This window comes from Phacochoerus africanus, chromosome 3 (genome assembly GCF_016906955.1).
Source record: "Phacochoerus africanus isolate WHEZ1 chromosome 3, ROS_Pafr_v1, whole genome shotgun sequence".
In the NCBI taxonomy this organism is placed as follows: Eukaryota; Metazoa; Chordata; class Mammalia; order Artiodactyla; family Suidae; genus Phacochoerus; species Phacochoerus africanus.
Window position 1 is genome coordinate 122236582 of NC_062546.1, and position 23877 is coordinate 122260458.

At 36.9% G+C, this 23877-nt stretch overlaps 1 protein-coding gene across 10 annotated transcripts in view; it reads left to right on the forward strand.

Annotated features, from left to right (window-relative positions):
• Positions 1-23877, forward strand: part of OCA2 (OCA2 melanosomal transmembrane protein) — a 193714-nt gene that overhangs the window by 119870 nt on the left and 49967 nt on the right. For 9 of the 10 annotated variants that reach the window (XM_047772579.1, XM_047772573.1, XM_047772577.1 and 6 more), the window contains one exon: positions 12662-12789. In XM_047772579.1, the coding sequence (XP_047628535.1) occupies positions 12662-12789 (128 nt within the window). Of the gene's footprint in view, positions 1-12661; positions 12790-23877 lie in introns of those variants that run through there. The other variant, XM_047772580.1, reaches the window with a different exon arrangement.

Sequence of the window (23877 nt, forward strand, 5' to 3'; positions counted from 1 at the left end):
CAAATACAGTTTCCTTAGAGTTACATAGTGGCTCTCTTACTGGAAACAGGGGCAAAATTAATGCAAGGTCTCCCCAGGGCTTCAGACGATAGAGATATGATCGTTCATCTTTGGTGAAATGCTGTTTTGAAAATAATACACTCGGTAAGTTGAGCATAAAACAGTGTGATGCCATATAACATGAGGTGATGTCACATAACACAACCTGCATCATGTAATGTGAGATGTCATATAACCCAATGCATATGATGAGGTGGTGTCATATGAGGTACACCATGTAACAAATGCGACATCATGTAATACGATGTGGCGTCATGTAATACCATGTCATGTCATGTAACAAAACATGACATCATATAACACATTTTTTTTTTGGCAGCATATGGAAGTTCCTGGACCAGGGACTAAATCTGAGCTGCATCTGCATCCTATGCCACAGCTGCAGCAATACCAGATCCTTTCAACTCACTGTGCCGGGCTGTGGATCGAACCCATGCCACTACAAAGACAATGCTGTATCTTTAAACCTCTGTGCCACAGGAAGAACCTTATAAAACATTCTTTTATTTAAGCATCGTAACCTAAACACAATAGTGACTCTCATTCTCTTTTTCCTTCTTATTTTTAAAAAATTATCATAGAGTAAATTTGATTTTTCTCTTCAAATTCAGAAATCTGTGAACTTTAACAAAAATGTATATTTATATCACTGCCACCATAATCAGAATACAGAATAGTTCCTTTCACCCTGAAATTTATTTGTGTTATTCTTTTGTATCACCTTCCACCTTAATCCTGGTGACTCTTGATCTGTTTTCCATCACTGTAGTTTTGTCTTTTGGATAATGTCATACATTGAATCAGACAGCCTCTGGGACTGTCTTCTCTCCCTCAGCACAATGCCTTTCAGACATATCCAAGTTGTTTCTGTGGGTATCAGTAGTTCTTTTTGTTGCTGAATAGTCTTCCATGGTACGGATGTACCACAGTTTGTTTATTCACTTGCCCATTGAAGGACATTTGGGTTGCTTCCAGTTTTTGGTAATTGTGAGTAGAGCTACTCCAAACATTCGTGGATATGATTTGTGTGAACTTGCTTTTATTTCTTTTGGGTAGTTATCTAAGTGTGGGACTGCTAGATCATATGGTGAGTGTTTAGCTTTAAAAGAAGCTGCTGCACCGTTTTCCGGAGTGACTGTGGTACTCAGCACAACCACAGTAGTGTTTGGGTGGTCCAGCAGCACTATGTCCCCATCAGCACTTTGCATGATCAGACATGCCTTAAATATGGAACTCACATGTTATTATAATTATTTGTTTACCACTCCGCCAACTGGTACCCCTCTCTCCAGCTAGATTCAAGGGCCATGGTCCATTTCGTCTAAGCTTTTCTCTACCCAGTGCCTTATGTTAATGCCTGATACATTGGTATGTACAGGGTTTATAGGATGCATGACCAAAGTTCATATTGATTCTTATAGATTACAGTTTTATTATTTTGAGAATTTTAGGTGTGACTGACTTAGCCTGGGTTCTCTGGAGAGAAAGCTATGTGTGTGGGTTCTTCACTGGGGGTTATGATCTCAGAGAGTAGAAGGGACAGAGAAGCAGACTAGTGAAGGGAATGAGTCAAAACAAGTATGAATCATTATCTAGCTGCCCTTTGGGTCACTGGTCACTCTATCCCATAGGGTTGTCTGAGAAGAAATATGAGATGTGTCACAGGACTGTCTATGGGGTTGTATGGGTGAAAGAGGGAGAATTTACCCATTGGTGCCCATCATCCATTGGTCCAAACAAAGTTCCTCCCCATGGAATGCCAACTAATGAATGCAGTGCATCCAGCTAATGAATGCTCAAAGGCCACACAGCAGAGGAGCCCCAGCTGGAAGCAGGTGTTGGTGTGTGGGCTCAAGGGCAGACTAGGTCAGGGAGCACCTATATGAGGGCAAGTTTATACAGAGCTTGCCACTGCCACAGACTTCTGGTCAGTGACAGGAGAACCTTGAGGGACCCAAAGATGTGCAAGAGGTTGCACAACAGTGAAGAAAAAAAAATGAATGAGAGCCATGGTCACAATTCATATGCATCTGGCAAAGAGATAGTTCCCCAGTGTGTAAGGACCTTTATCTCAAACACACACTGGAAATAGCTCCAGACTGCTCAGCTTTTGTATACACATAGATCCCTTGTCCCCACATGAAATTCTTGGTGCCAGTTATGTTTCAGAATTCAGGTAATTTTGTTTGTATTTTACAAAGGCAATTAAGTGTATATGCTGAATTGTATATAATGTAACACCCCTAGGGGATTCATCAGCACCCTGCCCTCCAAGCATTAACACTTCTGCAGTAAGAATCTGAAGGAAAATGAAAAAAAATGGGTGTGTGTGGGTGGCTGTGTCACTTTGCTATACAACAGAAATTGAAGGTAGATAAACTTTAGTTTAATAAAAATTAAAATATGTATATATTTCTGCAGTGAAATCTGAGTATTTTCTACAAAATGGGATAAATTATGGCCATGAATAGCTTCATTTCAGTTCAAATCAGGTTTTGTTGAATTTTGACATAAAACAAGAAAATTTCCTTTTCTAAAATTTTAAAATTGTGATAACTGATTATGAAACTAAGGTGAACTGGCTTCAAAATATTATCTTTGGGAGTTCCCATCGTGGCGCAGTGGTTAACAAATCCGACTAGGAACCATGAGGTTGCAGGTTCGATCCCTGCCCTTGCTCAGTGGGTTAACGATCCGGCGTTGCTGTGAGCTATGGTGTAGGTTGCAGACATGGCTTGGATCCCGCATTGCTGTGGCTCTGGTGTAGGCCCGCGGCTACAGCTCCGATTAGACCCCTAGCCTGGGAACCTCCATATGCCCTGGGAGCGGCCCAAGAAAGAGCAAAAAAGACAATATATATATATATATATATTATCTTTGGCTTTAAAACTTGATTCCTTGATTAGGAATTTTCTAGGTCTCCTTCTTTGATAATTAGTCCACAGTGTCTCCCTAGGTTCTCTCATAATATGTTTGCTTAGATTTCAGCTCGAGAGATATTTCTGTAATTATTTCCTTGACATGATTTCAAAATTGCTCGTGTGGTCAGGCCCTAAGCGTCCCTTTGTTAAGAAATTTTATTGTCTTTGTTAAAGTATTTTTAGCTACCAATAAAGCAATCTACTTGATCAGTTTTAAGCCAAATAAGGGACAAATAGAATGATACTGGGCTAATTGGGAGACTCTGAGGGACAGTGGTCTGGTGGGGACATCCAGACAGAGGGTAAGTTCCTGTCCCCCAAGCACCTTTGTTCTCTTCCGATTGCCTTGTGCTTCTCCATGAACCATTTTCTTATCTTTTTTCTCCTCACGGCAGAGAGATTATCTCATTAGCTTCCCAATTTATGGGATCTCAATTTTAGCCACAAAAAGAGGAAAGGCTGTTTTAGTTTTTTTTAAAAAAAAATTTTTTTTTTGTCTAAAATTTTTAGGGCCGCACCTGTGGCATATAGGCGTTCCCAGGCTAGGGACTGAATTGGAGATGCAGCTGCTGGCCTACAACACAGCCACAGCAATGCAGGATCTGAGCCTTGTCTATAACCTACACCACAGCTCACAGCAAAGCTCAATCTGCAACCCACTGAGTGAGGCCGGGGATCACACCCACATCCTCATGGATACTAGTCAGATTTGTTTCTGCTGTGCCACAACAGGAACTCCTGAGGAAAGGCTGTTTTGAATCCTACCTTCCTTGGTAAAGAGTTTTATTGGCCCATGTTGGGTTAATTTTCTTTCCTAACCAAGAAATTATGACCAGGATCACAGGGGCCACATGGTAAAACATGGTCAATAAATTTAAAAGGAAATATCACTTAAATTTTAAAATACCTCTTTCAATAAGAGAAAGATAGAAAATGGACAGGACTCCTAAATAGACACTTTTCAAAAGAGGATATTAATATAATTGAAATTACCAATTAAGCCTATGAAAAGGTGCTTAACCTCTGAAATCATCACTAAAATGTGAATCTAAAATGCAAGCTACCACTATATCCATATCTAAATGGCTAAAATTGAAGGCTGACACCGAATATTAGAGAGAGAATGTGGAGCAACAGGAAGTGTCATAAACTGCTGCTAAGACTATAAATTGTTCACTCATCCTTGTGACCCTGAACTGAATCCAGCTTCATCCTTGTGTATAATAAGCCTTTATAAAAACATAAGTATTATTGGATTCGACTTGCAAATATTTCGTTGAGGATTTTTTGCAGCTATATTCATCAAAGATACTGGTCTGTAAATTTTTTTTTTTCCTTTTTGGCTGCACACATGGCATATTATTAGTCTGTAATTTTATTTTTTGGTAGTATCCTTATCTAGTTTTTGTATCAGGGTGATGGTGCCCTATAGAGTAAGTTTGGGAGTATTTCTTCCTCTTCAGCTGTGTGGAACAGTTAGAGAATAGCTGTAAGTTCTTTGTTTTGTAGAATTCCCTAGTAAAGCAGTCCAGTCCTGGACTTTTATCTGTGGGGAGTATTTTTTGTTACATGTTCCTATTTCTCTTTAGTGATTAATCTGTTCAAATTATTAATTTCCTTTTTACTCAATTTTGGGAGGCTGTTTGTTTCTAGAAACTTGTCCATTTCTTTTAGGTTATCCAATTTCTTGGCATATAATTGTTTATAGTGTTCCCTTATGATTTTTTGGTGTTTCTGAGGTATCAGTTGTTATTTCTCTTCGTTCATTCCTTATTTTCTTTATTGGGGATCTTCTCTTTTTTTCTTGGTGAGCCTGGCTAGAAGTCTGTCAATTTTGTTTCTCTTTTCAAAATATTAGGTCTTGGTTTTATTGATCTTGTCTGTTTTTTAACTCCCTCTTTATTTCCTCTCTGGTTTTTATTATTTCTTTCCTTCTTCTGACTTTGGGTCTTGTTTGTTCTTTTTCTAATTCTTTTAGGTGGTAAGCTAGTTTAATAGAGATTTTTCTTTTTTCTTAAGAAAGGCCTGTGCCACTATGACCTTCCCTCTTAGAACTGCTTTAACTATATCCCATAGATTTTGTAAAGTTGTGTTTTCCTTTTCATTTGTCTCAAGTATTTTCTTGTTTTTTCTTTGCTTTTATCATTGAACCATTGGTTTTTTTTAGTAGCACATTGTTTAGTCGCCATGTGTTTCTTCTTTTCCTATCTTCCTTTCTGTAGTTTATTTCTAATTTCATACCACAGTGGCCCAAAAAGAAACTTGAAATAATTTTTGTTTCTTTAAATTTTTGAGGCTTGTTTTGTGACCCATCCTAGAGAATATTCCATGTGTGCTTAAAAAGAATGTGTGTTCTGGTTTTAGGGAATGTAATGTCCTGTAGATATCAATTAAGTCCAAGTTTTCTGTTGTGTCATTTAGGACCTCTCTTTCCTTATTGATTTTCTGTCTGGACGATCTGTTCATTGCTGTCAATGGGGGTGTTAAAGTCCCCTACTATTATTATATTTTTTCCAATTTTCTCCTTTATGTCTGATAGTATTTCCTTTATATATTTAGGTGTTTCTGTACTTGGTACATTTATGTCAGTGTGTATAATATCCTCTTCTTTTACTGATCCCTTTACCATTATATACTGCCCTTCTTTGCCCTTTGTTATAGACTTGTTTTAAACCGTATTTTGTCTGATATGAATATTTATATCACTGCTTTCTTGTATTTTCCTTTCCATGAAATATATTTTTTCATCTCTTCACTTTCAGTCCGTATGTGTCTTTCACCCTGAAATGAATCTCTTGTAGGCAGTATGTTGTAGGTTCTTTTTTTTTTTTATTTATCCAATCTGACCCTGTGTATCTTTCGATGAGAACATTTAGTCCATTGACATTCAAAGTAATTATTGATAAGTATGTACTTATTGTTTTAATCCCTGACTTCCAAATCCTTGATTTTGTTGTTCTCTGTTCATTTATTGTTTTTGTTTTTCCTCTTGAGGTTTGATGATTTTTCCTTTTTTAGAAATTTTTATTGAAATATAGATGACTTACAGTGCTCTGTTTGTTTCAGGTGTAAAGTGATTCAGATATATACGTGTGTGTGTGTATATATAACTGTGTATATATATTCTCTTTATTTATATTTATATTCTCTTCTTTATTTATATTCTCTTCTGTTATAGGTTATGACAAGATATTGACTATAGTTCCTTGGGTTGTGTAGTAGTTCCTTGTTGGTTATAGATTTTATATATAGTAGTGTGTATATTGCAATCCCAATCTCCTAATTTATCCCTCTTCCCCCCTCCCCTTTGGTAACTGAAAGTTTGTTTTTTATGTCTGTTTTTTTTGTTTGTTTGTTTTTTGTCTTTTTTTTGCTATTTCTTAGGGCTGCTCCCACGGCATATGGAGGTTCCCAGGCTAGGGGTCGAATCGGAGCTGTAGCCACAGGCCTATGCCAGAGCCACAGCAACGCAGGATCCGAGCCACGTCTGCAACCTACACCACAGCTCATGGCAACGCCGGATCATTAACCCACTGAGCAAGGGCAGGGACCGAACCCGCAACCTCCTGGTTCCTAGTTGGATTCGTTAACCACTGCGCCACGACGGGAACTCCTGTTTTTTATGTCTGTAAGTATATTTCTGTTTTGTAAATAACTTCGTTTGTACACTTTTTTTTTAGAGTTCATATATAAGTTATAGAATACGATGCTTATCTTTCTCTGTCAGGTTTACTTCACTTAGTTTGATAGTTTCTAGGTCCATCCATGTTGCTGCTGTAAATGGCATTATTTCATTCTTTTTTAGGGCTAATATTCCAGTTGTGTGTGTGTGTGTGTGTGTGTCCCCGTGCCTATGTACCAGATCTTCTTTATCCATTTATCTGTTGATGGAGACTTAGGTTGCTCCCATGTCTTGGCTATTGTAAATAGTGCTGCTATGAACAAATGAACATTGGGGTGCCTGTATCTTTTTGAATTATATTTTTCTTCAGATACATGTCCAGGAGTGGGGATTGCTGGATTATATGGTAGCTCTATTTTTTTTTGTCTTTTTGCCTTTTCTAGGGCTGCTCCCATGGCATATGGAGGTTCCCAGGCTAGGGGTCTAATCAGAGCTGTAGCCACTGGCCTATGCCAGAGCCACAGCAATGCAGGATCTGAGCCGCATCTGTGACCTACACCACAGCTCACAGCAACGCCGGATCCTGAACCCACTGAGCAAGGCCAGGGATTGAACCTGCAACCTCATGGTTCCTAGTTGGATTCGTTAACCACTGTGCCACGACAGGAACTCCAGCTCTATTTTTGTTTTTCAAGGAACCTCCATACTGTTTTCCATAGTGGCTATACCAATTTACATTCCTGCCAACAGTGTAGGAGAATTATCTTTTCTCTATATACTCTACAGCATTTATTATTTGCAGGCTTTTGGATGATGGCCATTCTGACCTGTATGAGGTGGTACCTCTTAGTAGTTTTGATTTGGATTTCTCTAATAATTAGTGATGTTGAACGTCTTTTCATGTGCCTACTGGCCATCTATACATCTTCTTTGGAGAAATATCTTTTTAGATCTGACCATTGTTTGTCTATTGTGTTGTTTGTTTTTTGATATTGAGCTGAATGAGCTGTTTTAATCCCTTGTCAGATGCTTTGTTTGAAAATATTTCTCCCATTCAGTAGGTTGTCTTTTTCTTTTGTTAATGGTTTCCTCTACTGTGCAAAACTTTTAAGTTTAATTAGGTCCCATTGGTTTATCTTTGTTTTCATTTCCATTGCTGTAGGAGGTGGATCCAAAAAGATATTGCTGTGAGTTATGTCAAAGAGTGTTCTTCTGCTGATGTTTTCCTCTAGAAGTTTTATAGTATCTGGTCTTACATTTGGGCCTTTAATCCACTTTGAATTTATTTTTGTGCCTAGTGTTAGAAAACATTCTAATTTCATTCTTTTACATGTAGCTGTCCAATTTTCCAAGTTCCGCTTATTGAAGAGATTATCTCCATTGTGTGTTCTTGCCTCCTTTGTCCATAGATTAGTTGACCATTTGTGTGTGATTTGTTGTGGGATTTCTATATTTTCTATTGATCTATATTTCTGTTTTTGTGCCAGTACCATGACCGTATCTTTGTAGCATAATCTGAAGTCAGGGAGTGCGATTCCTCCAGCTTTGTTCTTTTTTTCTCAAGATTACTTTGGCTCTTTGTGGTCTTTTATGTTTCCATACAAATTAAAAAAATTTGTTCTAGCTCTGTGAAAAATGCCATTGGTGATTTGATAGGGATTGCATTGAATCTGTAGATTGTCTTGGGTAGATGATTTTTGTAGTATCTTTGAGTTTCTTTCTTTCTTTTATGGCCACACCTGTGGCACATGGAAGTTCTTGGGCTAGGGGCTGAAGTGGAGCTACTGCTGCCAGTCTACATTACAGCCATGGCACCACTGGATCCAATCCCATCTGTGACCTCTGCTGCAACTTGCAGCAACCTTGGATCCTTAACCCTCTGAGCAAGGATAGGGATTGAACCTGCATTCTCAAAGACATGACATTGGCTTCTTAACCTGCTGAGCCTCCATGGAAACTCCTGAGTTCCTTTCTTTTTGATTTTGTGAATCAATGTATATTTTTTATTTGTGAACTTACCATGGAGTTCATGTATTTTGATCTATAGCTATATCTACTTGCTCTAAACTGATTCAAGTTTAAACACATTTGAATATCTACATTTTTATTGCCCCCACATTTTGTATATTTGTTGTCTATTTTATATCTTCATGTTCATCCTTTTCCTATTTATTATAGTTATAATCCATTTTATAATTCTTAAATTTTTAAATATCTATCTACTGGCTTATTTTAAATGATCTTCAATCCTTACTATGTATTTGCCTTTTCTCTTGAGATTTTCCCTTTCCTTTGGATTCTTGCTTTTCTATTTAGAAAAGACCCTTCAATATTTCTTTTAGCATAGGTTTAGTATTGATGAGTTCTTTTAGTTTTTGCTTGTCTGAGAAATTTATAGTTTCTCCTTCTATTCTAAATGATAATCTTGCTGGATAGAGTATCCTAGGTTGTAGGTTTTTCACTTTTAGGACTTTGAAAATATTGTGCCACTCCCTTCTGGCCTGCATAGGTTCTCTAGAGAAGTCAGCTGATAGCCTTATGAGGGTTCTGTTGTAACTTGACTCTTTGTTTTTCTCTTGATGCCTTTGAATCCTATCTTTATCTTTAAGTTTTTCCATTTTAATTATGATATGTCTTGATATGGGTATGTTTGGGTTCATCCTGTTTGAGACTTTCTATGCTTTCTATGATTTCTATACCTGGATATCTGTTTCCTTCTTCAGGTTTGGGAAGTTTTCAGCCATAATTTCTTCAAATACATTCAACCCCTTTCTCTTTCTCATTCTTCTGGAATACTTATTATGTATTGGTTAACATGTTTTAAATTATCCCATAGATCTTGTATATTGCTTTCATTTTTTAAATTTGTCTTTCTATCTGATGTTCTGATTGGGTGATTTTCATTATTCTATCTTCCAAATCACTTATTATTTGTCCCTCTGTGTCATTTAGTGTACTGTTCATTGTTTCTGTATTGGTTTTTATCTCCACAACTGAATTATCTCTTTTTCACTGATTCATCTTTGTAGTTTCTAGTTCCTTGTTACAATGATTTGCATTTCTGTAAAAAATCTTCATTCAGTTAGCTTTTTTACTACTACCTTTTTGAACTTGGACTCTGGCAGACTCAAATATACAAGTCTGTTTGAGGGGATTTCTGTTGCTCTTTTAATTGAAAGTAGTTACTCTGCCTTTTTACTTAACTTCTCTTTCTATATGCATTTAGAAGTAATTGTCTGCTCTAGTTGAATGGGTTTTTTTTTTATGTGAGAGTATTCCTGTGTAGGTTGTGTGTGTCCAGTGTCTGTGATGGGAAGTCTGATTTTGATATGGATGCAAGCTATGTGTTTCTTTGGGGTATGTGGGCACTTATCTCCTTGATAGGGTGTGTGGTGGATGTTGGGGGATCTAAAGTCTATATAGGGTGTGAGGTGGGACTTCCTCTTTGCTCCACATGTGTCACTCCCACTGTCAGGGGTGGAGTCTATTCCCAGATTGTTGGAGTACAAGCCCTGAGGGTTGGGCTCAATCAGGCTCTATTGCTCTTGAGTGTGTGGCCTTCCCCAGAGGAGGTGATTGCTGAAGCAGTTGAGGTCCTTGCAGTGTCAGAGGACCTATGTGCCACCTGTGTAGGCATCTGCAGTTCTGCTCAGAAACAGCCCAGGGTAGCATCCATTCCCCTTTTGTGTTCATCCTAGATCTAATGCAAGGCTGTGGTGTGGAGTGGGCTGGAACTGGGGGTCAGGGAATTGTGGCTGCAGGAATTGAGGTGGGTGCCTGAGATATGGGCTGCCTCTGTGGCCATCTTCTCCTAGGACTTGTCTGTTCCAAATCCAGTAATAAGCTTATGTGTGGAATGGGTGGAGCTGGGCCCTCTCACTGTGAGACAAACTGTTGCAAGCTTCTGCAACAACATTTCTTTTCTGTGCTTTGTGATGTTGTTGAAAATGGAACATTTGAATATTGTAATGTGGTAACTAGTGGTCCCTAGTCCTTTACCCAGGTTTTTAAAAAAATTTTTTTTTGCATTTTTTATTTTTTTTAGGGCTGCACCTGTATCATAAGGAGGTTCCCAGGCCATGGGTCCAATTGGAGATACAGCTGCTGGCCTATGCCAGAGCCACAGCAATGCCAGATCTGAGCCACATCTGTGACCTACACCACAGCTCATGGCAATGCCAGATCCTTAACCCACTGAGCAAGGCCAGGGATTGAACCTGCAACATCATAGTCCCTAGTTGGACTCATTTCTGCTGTTCCACAATGGGAATTCCTTTTTTTTTTAAATTTTGAATCCCTGAAGGCTGTAGTAGACCATTTGTTTTGTGACTTTCCCAATTATTTTTGCATATTCTATATTTCTTGTCATGTGTGGTCACTGAAATCTGTGTTCCTTAGTGTGTTCAGCTAGTGTTCTAATAGAGAGTTCCTTGAAAGCCAGGAGCTAAAGACCAAAAATTAATAAACAAATAAATACAACAACAAAAGAACTTCTCCTGGTCTTTACAGATGGCTTCGTATGGAGCACTCCTTCCACAAGTTATCAGCCTTGCACTAAGAGTAGGCATCTGCTTGAGGTGAAAGTTTAGGGAATCTCCAGCATTTTCTGAGCATGGATCTTTTCCTGGCAGGCATGTGGCTTTCCAGATTCCCCCAAAATACGTGGTTGATTTTGAATGTTCTGATTTCCCAGAGAAACTCTCTCTAGCATTTTCCCTGTGCCTTAGATGGCATGTTTCAGCCATACCCTTTCCCCAGGCATCTCTGGGTTGTTAGTTTGGCTTGTGGTGTTTTTGAAAAATGCCATCCACTTTTATGGCCTGAGCTCTGAGTCAGGTGGAACAGAGTTCCTTGTGGCCTTGCTGACACCTTTACTTTATTTGGAGGCTCTAATCAGAGACCCAGCTGAGGTCATCGTACTTCTGACCTATGAAAACTGTGATATAATAAGTAGGTGCTATTTAAGGCCACTACATTTGTAATAATTTGTGATGGCAGCTATAGAAAAATAATACTAATTTTATGTCTGTGTAATTTATAGTCATATCACTGATCTTATTTTTGATATTGGCTTTTTTTTTCACTTTTTGTCCTATTCAGGTTGGTGACGTTTTATCAATCTTCTTGATCTTCTTAGTGAACCAAGTTTTGGTATCATTGGTTTTCTCTGATATTTTTCTATTTTCTACTTCATTGATTTCTGATCCAGCACATTTTTCTTCTACTGATTATGGGTTTTATTTACTCTACTCAGAAATAATGAGCAGACTATTTGAACAAAAGTCCAAACCAAAATTAAATAACTTTTCATACCCTTTGGAATGTCAAAAAAAAGTGCTAAGTGCTAAAAATGTGGAGAAACTGAAATTCTCATATACTGCTGGTGGGATTGGAAAATGTTACAACCATTTTGGAAAACAGTTTCACAGTTTCTTAAAACATAAATATTCCATAATACTAACCTATCATATGATCTAACCTAGGTATTCCATTCCTAGGTATTGCTCCAAGGGAACTGAAAGCATAATGTACATGTAGATAACTGTATACGAAAGTTCATAGCACATTCACTTGTAATAGCCAAACACTGGAAGCAATGGTGAATGGGGTGCATTGTGGCATAGCCACAATAAAAAAGAATGAACCATATAATAGCATTGACGAATCTTAAAATAACTGTGACGAATGGAAGCAGTCAAATAAAAAAATCCAGAATGTATGATTGCATTTGTGGAAAATATAGACAATGTAAACTCATCTGTAGTGAAAGAAAAGAGATGAATTGTTTCTTGGGTGGGTGGGGTGGGGTGACAGAAGAAGGGAGAGAGGGAGCAAAGAACATGGGCCTGAGAAAACTGCTAGGCTGGTGGATATATTCATTATCATAATTGTGTTGGTTTCTTGGGTTTGTACATTAGCCAAAATATAAATTGTACATTTTAAGTACATTCAGTTTGCAGAGTATCAATTACCTTCAATTTTAAAAGCAATCTGAAGATGAAAAACTAGTGTCTTAACAATTGAACTACATCTATAAGTCTGTTTATTTGTTTTTCAGGGTGGATTGCTATTCTGGGTGCCATCTGGCTGCTAATTTTAGCTGATATTCATGATTTTGAGATAATTCTACACCGAGTAGAATGGGCGACCCTTCTGTTCTTTGCAGCACTCTTTATTCTGATGGAGGTAAGACTTTAGGATAACTTTTGCAGTATGATCTTTTACTTGATTTTTATATTTCACATTTTATTTAGTGAAAGAAAAAAGCCCAAAGTCTCTCTTTCCACATATTCACTAAGTAGCAAATGATGGAGATTGCAATTAGACTATTTTAAGTTAAACCTGTTTTTATCTTAGGTACCTGAAATATTATCTAATAAAATTTTTTATTTGGTTGCTGTTGTTTTTCTTTTCCTTGAATTACCTTTTTGGTTTGTAAACTAGTTCTAATTGCATTTGCTAAAAAGTAGAATTTGCTCTAAGTTGGGTTTGGAGCAAAATGACTTGTTATAGAAAGTATACAGGGTAATATATTATCTTGATGGTCTGTTCCATTTTGTGTAACATGTAAGTAAATATTCTGTTGTGAAAAAGACATTAAAGAAGGAATAATATGTGTTATTTTAGTTATAATTATTGTGAAAAAATTGCTCACAATTCTTTTTTAATCTTGAGACTTGCTTTATAAACTTGTGTCCTCCTCAAATACAAAGCTTTAATGATGTATAAAAATACTATTCCCCAAAGGATCCCCTCAAGCACACCCGAGTCCTCACATTAATTATCTTAACTTATTGGTGTAAGACCCATTCAATATTCATTCTTCTCTTGGTTAACATTTTGGCACTTTTTCTTCCTAATTGTTTTCAAATAGTTCCCTTGAATCATTGAAATCCGTCTTGAACTCATAATAGATTGCGTAGATGTAATCAGAATCCTCCAAATCTGTCAGGGAGTCATGAATTATATTCTGCTTCCTCAGTTCCCTACTCAAAAACTTCACCTTTTCTCTTCTGAGTCTTCTTTCCACATAAAACCCATAGAATAAGGAGGGGCAAACTCTGGTTGGTGTTTCGTTGTTGTCCTTTAAAAGTCCCTGCCTCAATTTCATGTTTATTCCAGGTGTAAATTGCTATCTCATCGGGGGTTTTGGTATATTGTTCTTAATTTTACACTTCTCTTTATCTTGATGAGGTAGACACTGGATTTTTTTTTTTTTTTTCTGTTTAGGGCCACACTTGTGGCATATGGAAGTCCCAAGGCTAGGGATCAAATTGGAACTATAGCTGCCAGCCTACATCACAGCCATAGCAATGTGGGATCTGACCCACGTCTGCAACCTATACCACAGCTCATGGCAACGCTGGATCCTGACCCATTGAGCAAGGCCAGGGATTGAACTCACATCTTCATGGATACTAGTCAGATTCATTTCTACTGTGCCACAAAGGGAACTCTAGCACTGAATTTTTTGTTGTTGTTGTTGTTGTTGCTATTTCTTGGGCTGCTCCTGCGGCATATGGAGGTTCCCAGGCTAGGGGTCTAATCGGAGCTGCAGCCACCGGCCTACACCAGAGCCACAGCAACGCGGGATCCGAGCCGCGTCTGCAACCTACACCACAGCTCACGGCAACGCCGGATCGTTAACCCACTGAGCAAGGGCAGGGACCGAACCCGCAACCTCATGGTTCCTAGTCGGATTCGTTAACCACTGCGCCACGACGGGAACTCCAGCACTGAATTTTTAAAGCAACTTATTGAGATGTAATTTACATCTGATAAAATCACTCATTTTAAGTTTACAATTCCATAATTTTCAGTAAATTTCAAACGTTTTATCCCTATGCTCCTCATGCCCATTTATAGTCAGTTCTAGCTGCAACTCCAGCTCTAGGCAATTACTAATCTTTATTCTATCATTTTGCCTTTGCTGTACATTTCATCTAAAAGGAATAATACTGTGTAGAATTTTCTGTCTGATATCTTTAAATTAAAATAATGGTATTAAGGTTCATCCATGTTCTGCTATGTAACTTAGGCTCATTTTTTTTTTCTTGCTGAATAGCATCTCGTTATATGGATAGATCATGTTTTATTTACCTATTATAAACATTTGTGTATATTTGTGTATTAGTCTTCATGTGGACATATGTTTTCATTCCTTATAGGTAGATACTAGGTCTTATCATAAGTTTAGCTTTTAAGAAACTGCCAAAATGTTTTCCACAGTGGCTGTACTATTTTACATTCCCACCAGAAGTGTGATAGTATTCCAGTTTCTTTATATCCTTAATAAAGTCACATGCTGTCTTTATTTTTGATTATAGACATTCTAGTTGGTGTGAAATGGTATTTAATTTTGATGTTTATTGTCTTTTCATATCAGCCATTTCTACTCAAGTCTTTTCCCCATATTCCTTTTGGGTTATTTCCTTTCCCTTAAGTCATAAGAGTCTTTTATATATTCTGGCTATAAATTCTTCATTGAATATATGATTTACAAATATTTTCTCCAAGTATTTGGCTTTCTTTAGTTTTCTTAATGGCACACTTTTCAGGGAAATTTAAGAATTTTGATACAAGTTTTGCATTTCTCAAGTAAAATTTATAACATTCTTTTTGATGCTATTTTGAATGCAGTTGTTCTCTTAATTTTATATTCTGATCATATGTAGAAATGCAATTGATATTTTATATTGGTATTGTGTCCTGTTACCTTGTTGAACCCATTTATTAGTCTAGTAGCTTATTTTGAATCAGTTAAAATTTTCTTTCATGTCATCTGCAAATAAAGACATTTTAATCTTATTTCTGATCTGAATGCCTTTAATTAGCTCACACTCTCCCCTTCTCTCTCCCTCAAATACCTTCCTTTTTCCTTCTCTCTTTTTTTCCCTGTCTTGTTGGCTAGAATCTCTAGTTCAATGTTGAGTGTTGAATAGAAGTGATGAGGGTTGACGTCCATACCTTATTTCTTACCTTAGGGGAAAAATACTCAGTTTTTAACCATTATACATAATGTTAGTTGTAGGTTTTTTTGTAGATGCCCTATATAGGGTTGAGAAAGTTAGAATATAGTCTTTGTTGTGAATTTTTATCAGAAATGTATATTGGATTTTGTCAAATGTTTTGTTTGTATCTATTAAGATGACCCTATGATTTTTAACCTTGAATTTGAATCTATTAATATGGTACACTACATTAACTCATTCTCAGATGTAAAATCTACTTTGAATTCTTGAAATAAATTTTACTTGGTCATGATGTATGATAAGTTGTTGAGTTCTTTACTGTTACTTTGTTGAGGATTTTTTGCATCTATATTCATGGAGGATACTGGTCTATGTTTTTATTTTCATGTGATGTTTTGTTTGGATTTGTTATCAGCATAACTGAATGAGTAAAACAGAATGAGTTGAGGAGTAATTTCTGGGCTTTCTTTCCTGTTTCATTGATCAACATTTCTGTTTTTGTGCCAGTACCATACTGTTTTGATGACCGTAGCTTTGCAGTATAGTCTGAAGTCAGGAAACCTGAGTCCTCTAGCTCTGTTTTTCTTTTTCAATATTTTCTGACTTCTTGGGGTCTTTCGTGTTCCATCTAAATTTTAAAATATCTTGTGCTAGTTCTCTGAAGAATGTTATTGGTAATTTGACAGGGATTGTGTTGAATCTGTAGATTGCCTTAGGAAGTATTGTCATTTTGACAATATTGATTCTTCCAATCCAAGAGCATGGTTTATCTTTCTATCTGTTTGTGTCATCTGATTTCTTTCATCAGTGTCTTACAGTTTTCAGCATTTAAGCCATACATATTCCCCAAAGCACCATTTCTTTGCTCTCTAAATTATATGTATTGTTCTTTTATTTCCAATCAGTTTAAAATATTTTCTTAAAAAATAGAACAAAATAAAATAATTTTCTAATTTTCTAATTTATTCTTTGTTGCATGGGTTGTTGAATTTTTTGTTGTTGTTGTCCTTTTGCCATTTCTTGGACCTACACCACAGCTCAAGGCAATGCTGGATCCTTAACCCACTGAGCAAGGCCAGGGATCAAACCCACAACCTCATGGTTCCTAGTTGGATTCATTAACCACTGTACCATGACGGGAACTCCAGTTATTGAATTTTTTTAAGTTATAAATATTTGAGGATTGCCTTATTTCTTTCTGTTTTTGATTTTTGAGTTAATTCAGTTTTGGTCTTAGAACATATTTTTCATATTTCAGTCCTTTTAATTTTATTGAGACTTATTTTATGGTCTTTCATTTTGTCTTTCCTAGAGAATATTCCAGTTGTGCTTGAAAAGTGTGTGCATTCTGCTGCTGTTTGATGGAGTAGTCTATAAGTGTCAGCTCTGTCATGCCTGTTAATAGTTTTAAGTCTCAGACTTTACCAATATTCTGTGTACTTGTTCTATCAATTATTTTGGGAAGCGTTTTTAGTCTTCAGCTATTTTTGTTGAATTGTGTATTTTTCAAGTGTGTCAGTTTTTGCTTCATATATCTTGAAGATCTATTGTTAAGCACATATATTTTATAATTATTATATCATCCATATAAATTAAACTTTTTTTTTCTGGCCACACCTGTGGCATGTGAAAGTCCCCAGGCCAAAAATTGAACCCATGCCATAGCAGTGACCTGAGCCACAGAAGTGACATCAGCTGCTCTACAAGGGAACTCCTGAATTGAACTTTTATCATTATTACAAATCCCTATTTTTCTTTAGTAATATTTTTGTGTTAGAGTCTATTTGACTGATACTGATATAGCCACCTCAGCCCTTGTTGTTTGTTGATTGCATGGGCTATCATTAAAATAATCCAGTCTTGGAGTTCCCATCATAGCACAGTGGTCAATGCATCTGACTAGGAACCAGGAGGTTGTGGGTTCGATCCCTAGATTCACTCAGTGGTTAAGGAGCTGGCATTGCTGTGAGCTCTGGTGTAAGTTGCAGATGCGGCTCGGACCCTGCATTGCTGTGGCTGTGGTTTAGGCCGGTGGCTGCAACTTTGATTAGACCCCAGCCTGTGAACCTCCATATGCTGCAGGTACAGCCCTCAAAAGACAAGAAAAAAAAAATCCAGTGTGACAATTTCTTTTTTGATTGAAATGTTTAATCTATTTACAATTGATAAAATTATTTATATGGTTGAATTTGTGTCACCATTTTGCCATTTGATTTTACTATATCTCATTTCTTGTGTCCCTTGCTTCTTTTACTGATTTTTTTGTGCTAAATAAATATTTTATTGTGTACCATTTAAATTCTATCCTTTGTTCCTTTTTTTAAACCATATTTTAAAGTTATTTTCTTATTGGTTACTATAGGGGATAAACTGTGCATCTTAATTTATTATAGTTTACTCCTTATTACTGGTAATGTACCTACAGTAAAATAGAGAAATCTTACTCCATTATAGGTCCAGTTTTCCCTTCTTCCTTTGTGTTCTTATTGTCACATGTATCTTTATGTTATATGCCTAGTATGCAGTTTTATCATCATTATTATTTTATAGTATGTATTTTAAATGAAGAGAGGAAAATTAAAATATATTCATAAGTCGTATGTATATATATATATATTTTTTTCCCCAGGGCCTTTTATTTCTTTGTATAGATTTAAGTTGCCATCTGGTGTCAGCCTGAAGGAGTTCCTGTAGTATATGTTGTAAAGCAGACCACTAGCAACATTCTTTTAGTTTTTGTTTGTATGTAAATGCCATTATTTTGCCTTCATTTTCAAAGGATAGTTTTGATGGATCAATACAGAATTGTTGGTTGATGTTGTTTTTTTCCCCTTTTAGCATTCAAATCTGTCATCCGACTGCATTACTTCTTATGAGCAGTCAGCCGTTAATCATATTGTCTTTCCCTTATGCATATAGTGTCTTTTTTTTTTCCAACTGTACAGCAAGGGGGTCAGGTTATCCTTACATGTATACATTACAATTACATTTTTTCCCCCAGCCTTTTTTCTGTTGCAACATGAGTATCTAGACAAAGTTCTCAATGCTATTCAGCAGGATCTCCTTGTAAATCTATTCTAAGTTGTGTCTGATAAGCCCAAGCTCCTGATCCCTCCCACTCCCTCCCCCTCCCATCAGGCAGCCACAAGTCTCTTCTCCAAGTCCATGATTTTCTTTTCTGAGGAGATGTTCATTTGTGCTGGATATTAGATTCCAGTTATAAGTGATATCATATGGTATTTGTCTTTGTCTTTCTGGCTCATTTCACTCAGTATGAGAGTCTCTAGTTCCATCCGTGTTGCTGCAAATGGCATTATGTCATTCTTTTTTATGGCTGAGTAGTATTCCATTGTGTACATAGACCACATCTTCCAAATCCAATCCTCTGTCGATGGACATTTGGGTTGTTTCCATGTCCTGGCTATTGTGAATAGTGCTGCAATGAACATGAGGGTGCATGTGTCTCTTTTAAGAAGAGTTTTGTCCGGATAGATGCCCAAGAGTGGGATTGCGGGGTCATATGGAAGTTCTATGTATAGATTTCTAAGGTATTTCCAAACTGTTCTCCATAGTGGCTGTACCAGTTGACATTCCCACCAACAGTGCAGGAGGGTTCCCTTTTCTCCACAGCCCCTCCAGCACTTGTTATTTGTGGACTTATTAATGATGGCCATTCTGACTGGTGTGAGGTGGTAGTTTTGATTTGCATTTTTCTTATAACCAGCGATGTTGAGCATTTTTTCATGTGTTTGTTGGCCATCTGTATATCTTCTTGGAGAAATGTCTATTCAGGTCTTTTGCCCATTTTTCCATTGCTTGATTGGCTTTTTTGCTGTTGGGTTGTATAAGTTGTTTATATATTCTAGAGATTAAGCCCTTGTCGGTTGCATCATTTGAAACAATTTTCTCCTGTTCTGTAAGTTGTCTTTTTGTTTTATTTTTGGTTTCCTTTGCTGTGCAAAAGCTTTTCAGTTTGATGAGGTCCCATGGGTTTATTTTTGCTCTTATTGCTGTTGCTTTGGGAGACTGACCTGAGAAAATATTCATGATATTGATGTCCCAGAGTGTTTTGCCTATGTTCTCTTCTAGAAGTTTGATGGTGTCCTGTCATATATTTAAGTCTTTCAGCCATCTTGAGTTTATTTTTGTGCATGGTGTGAGGGTGTGTTCTGGTTTCATTGCTTTGCATGCAGCTGTCCAGGTTTCCCAGCAATGCTTGCTGAATAGACTGTCTTTTTCCCATTTGATGTTCTTGCCTCCCTTGTCAAAGATTACTTGACCATAGGTGTCAGGGTTTATTTCTGGGTTCTCTATTCTGTTCCATTGGTCTGTCTGTCTGTTTTGGTACCAGTACCACACTGTTTTGATGACTGTGGCTTTGTAGTATTTCTTGAAGTCTGGGAGAGTTATGCCCCCTGCTTGGTTTTTGTTTCTCAGGATTGCTTTGGCGATTCTGGGTCTTTTGTGGTTCCATATAAATGTTTGGATTGTTTGTTCTAGTTCTGTGGAAAATGTCATGGGTCATTTGATAGGGATTGCATTGGATCTGTAGATTGCTTTGGGTAGTATGGCCATTTTTACAATATTGATTTTCCCAATCCAGGAACATGGAATATCTTTCCATTTCATTACATCTTCTTTGATTTCTTTGATTAAGGTTTTATAGTTCTCGGCATATAGGTCCTTTACCTCCTTGGTCAGGTGTATTCCGAGGTATTTGATTTTGTGAGGTGCAATTTTAAAAGGTATCGTATTTTTGTATTCCTTTTCTAATATTTCATTGCTGGTATACAGAAATGCAACTGACTTCTGAATGTTAATCTTCTATCCTGCTACTTTGCTGAATTTATGAATCAGTTCAAGTAGTTTTTGGGTTGAGTGCTTAGGGTTTTCTAGGTATAGTATCATGTCATCTGCATACAGTGACAGTGTTATCTCTTCTCTTCCTATATGGATGCCTTTTGTTTCTATTGTCTGTCTAACTGCTGTGGCTAGGACTTCCAAAACTATGTTGAAGAGCAGTGGTGAGAGTGGGCATCCCTGTCTTGTTCCAGATTTGAGTGAGAAGGCTTTCAGTTTTTCTCCATTGAGGATTATATTTGCTGTGGGTTTATCATAAATGGCTTTGATTATGTTCAGGAATGTCCCCTCTGTACCCATTTTGGCGAGGGTCTTGATCATGAATGGATGTTGGACTTTGTCAAATGCTTTTTCTGCGTCTATTGAGATGATCATATGATTTTTGACTTTTTTTTTTGTTAATGTGGTGTATGACATTGATTGATTTGCGCATGTTGAACCATCCTTGTGAACCTGGGACGAACCCAACCTGGTCATGGTGTATAATTTTTTTGATATGTTGTTGGATTCAGTTGGCTAAGATTTTGTTGAGAATTCTTGCATCTATATTCATGAATGATATTGGGCAATAGTTTTCTTTTTTGGTGGTATCTCTGTCTGGTTTTGGAATGAGGGTGATGGTGGCATCATAGAATGTCTTTGGGAGTCTTCCTTCTTCTTCAACCTTTTGAAAGAGTTTAAGGAGGATGGGCACCAATTCTTCTTTATATGTTTGATAAAATTCGCCTGTGAAGCCATCTGGTCCTGGACTTTTATTTGTAGGGAATGATTTTATGACCTCTTCAATGTCATTTCTAGTGACCGGTCTGTTCAGTTGGTCTGTTTCTACTTGATTGAGTTTTGGCAGGCTGTAAGATTCTAGAAAATTGTCCATTTCTTCCAGATTGTCCAACTTGTTGCCATATAGTTGTTCATAGTATTCTCTTATGGTTTTTTGTATTTCTGCTGTATCCGTTGTGATTTCTCCTTTTTCATTTATAATTTTGGTTATTTGGGTTCTTTCTCTCCTCTTCTTAGTGAGTCTGGCCAGGGGTTTGTCAATTTTGTTTACCTTTTCAAAGAACCAGCTCCTGGTTTTATTAATTTTCTGTATTGTTTTTTGAGTCTCTGTTTTATTGATTTCTTCTTTGATCTTTATCATTTCCTTCCTTCTGCTGACTTGAGGCCTTTTTTGTTCTTCTTTTTCTAATTCATTTAGGTGGAGGGTTAAGTTGTCCATTTGGGATCTTTCTTGTTTTTTGAGAAAGGCCTGTATTGCTATCAATTTCCCTCTGAGCAGTGCTTTCGCAGCATCCCATAGATTTTGAGCGGTTGTGTCTTCATTATCATTTGTTTCAAGGTAGTTTGTAATTTCCTTTTTGATTTCCTCATTGACCCATTGGTTTTTTAGTAGCATGTTGTTTAGTCTCCATGTAGTAGGTTTTTTCTCTTTCCTTTTCCCATGGTTGCTTTCTAATTTCATGGCGTTGTGGTCAGAGAAGATAGTTGAGATAATTTCTATGCCCCTAAATTTATTGAGGTTAGCTTTGTGTCCCAGTATGTGGTCGATTCTTGAGAATGTCCCATGAGCATTTGAGGAGAATGTGTATTCTGCTTTTTTTGGATGTAGTGTCCTGAAGATATCAATGAAGTCTAACTTTTCTATTGTTTCCTTTAGGATCTCTGTTGCTTTATTGGTTTTCTGTCTAGAGGATCTATCCATTGATGTGAGGGGGGTATTAAGGTCTCCTACTATGATTGTATTCTCATCAATATCTCCCTTTATGTCTGTTAATATTTGTTGTATGTATCTGGGTGCTCCTGTATTTGGGGCATATATGTTGACGATAGTAACATCCTCTCCTTGGATGGATCCCTTAATCATTAAGGAGTGTCCTTCTTTGTCTTTCTTTATGTCTTTTGTTTTAAAGTCTATTTTGTCTGATATGAGTGTTGCAACTCCTGCTTTTCTGTCATGTCTATTGGCATGAAATATTTTTCCCCACCCTTTCACTTTCAATCTATATGTATCCTTTGTCCTAAGGTGAGTTTCTTGTAGGCAGCATATTGAAGGTTTTTGCCTTTTTATCCACTCAGCCACTCTGTGTCTTTTGATTGAGGGTTCAGTCCATTGACATTTAAGGTGATAATTGATAGATGATTATTTATTGCCATTTGAACCTCGTGTTCCAGTTGATTCTATGGTTCTCCATTCTTCCTTTTTTTTTTTTTTTTTTTTGGTTGGATGGTCTCCAGTTATTATCTGCTTGAGTTTTTTTTTTTTTTTCATTTTTTTGCGAATGCAGTATTTGGTTTTGGCTTGTGGTTGCCCTGTTTTTTAAGTATGCTAGCCCTTTCCTATAATTGTTTGTTTTAGCCTGATGGTCCTGTAAGTTCAAACACTTCATTACTATATTAAAATTAAGAAGAGAAACATACAAACAAACAAACAAAAAGGGTTATTTACTTCCTAACATCCCTTGCCCACATTTTATGGTTTTGATGACTATTTTTTATTTTTTTCTTTTAAATTTTATTTTGTTTGAGGCCTGTTCATGATTAAATCTGTATGCTGGCTTATTGGAGTGACTGCTCTCTGATTGCGGTTTCCTCAGTCCTAGTTCTTCCTCTTCTTCTTCTTTTTTTTTTTTTTCTTTTCTTTTTTCTTCCCTTTCCTTCCTTTCTTTTTGGTTTAGAGAAGCCCTTTCAGTATTTCTTTTAACCTGGGTATTGTGTTGCAGTATTCTTTTAGTTTTTGTTTGTTGGAAAACCTTTATATTTCCCCTTCTATTTTAAATGATATTCTTGCTGGATAGAGTATTCTAGGTTGCATATTTTTTCCTTTTAGCACTTTAAATATCTCTTGCCATTCCCTCCTGGCCTGTAGTGTTTCTGTAGCGAAGTCAGCTGATATTCTTATGGGGGTTCCCTTGTAGGTAACATTCTGTTTTTCTCTTGCTGCCTTTAGGATCCTCTCTTTATCACTAACTTTTGCCATTTTTATTATGATGTGTCTTGGTGTGGGTCTATTTGGGTTCAGTTTGTTTGGGGCCCTCTGTGCTTCCTGATCTTGAACCCAGTATCCTTTAGATTTGGGAAGTTTCCAGCAATAATTTCTTCAAATATATTTTCCATTCCCTTATCTTTTTCTACTCCTTCTGGAATTCCTATTATGCGTAGATTGGCCCGCTTTATATTATCCCATAGGTCTCTTATATTACTTTCCAGTTTTTTGATTTGGTTTTCTGTCTGCTGACCTGATTGGGTGATTTCCATTATTCTATCTTCCATATCACTGATTCGTTCTTCTGCATTATTCATTCTGGTTTTTACTGCCCTTAGTTCAGTTTGTATCTCTGCAAATGAATGTTCTAGTTTTTCTTGGCTCCTCCTTATATTTTCTAGTTCCTTTCTGAGGGTGTCTGCATTACTGTTCATATCTTCTCTTAATTCCTTCAGTATT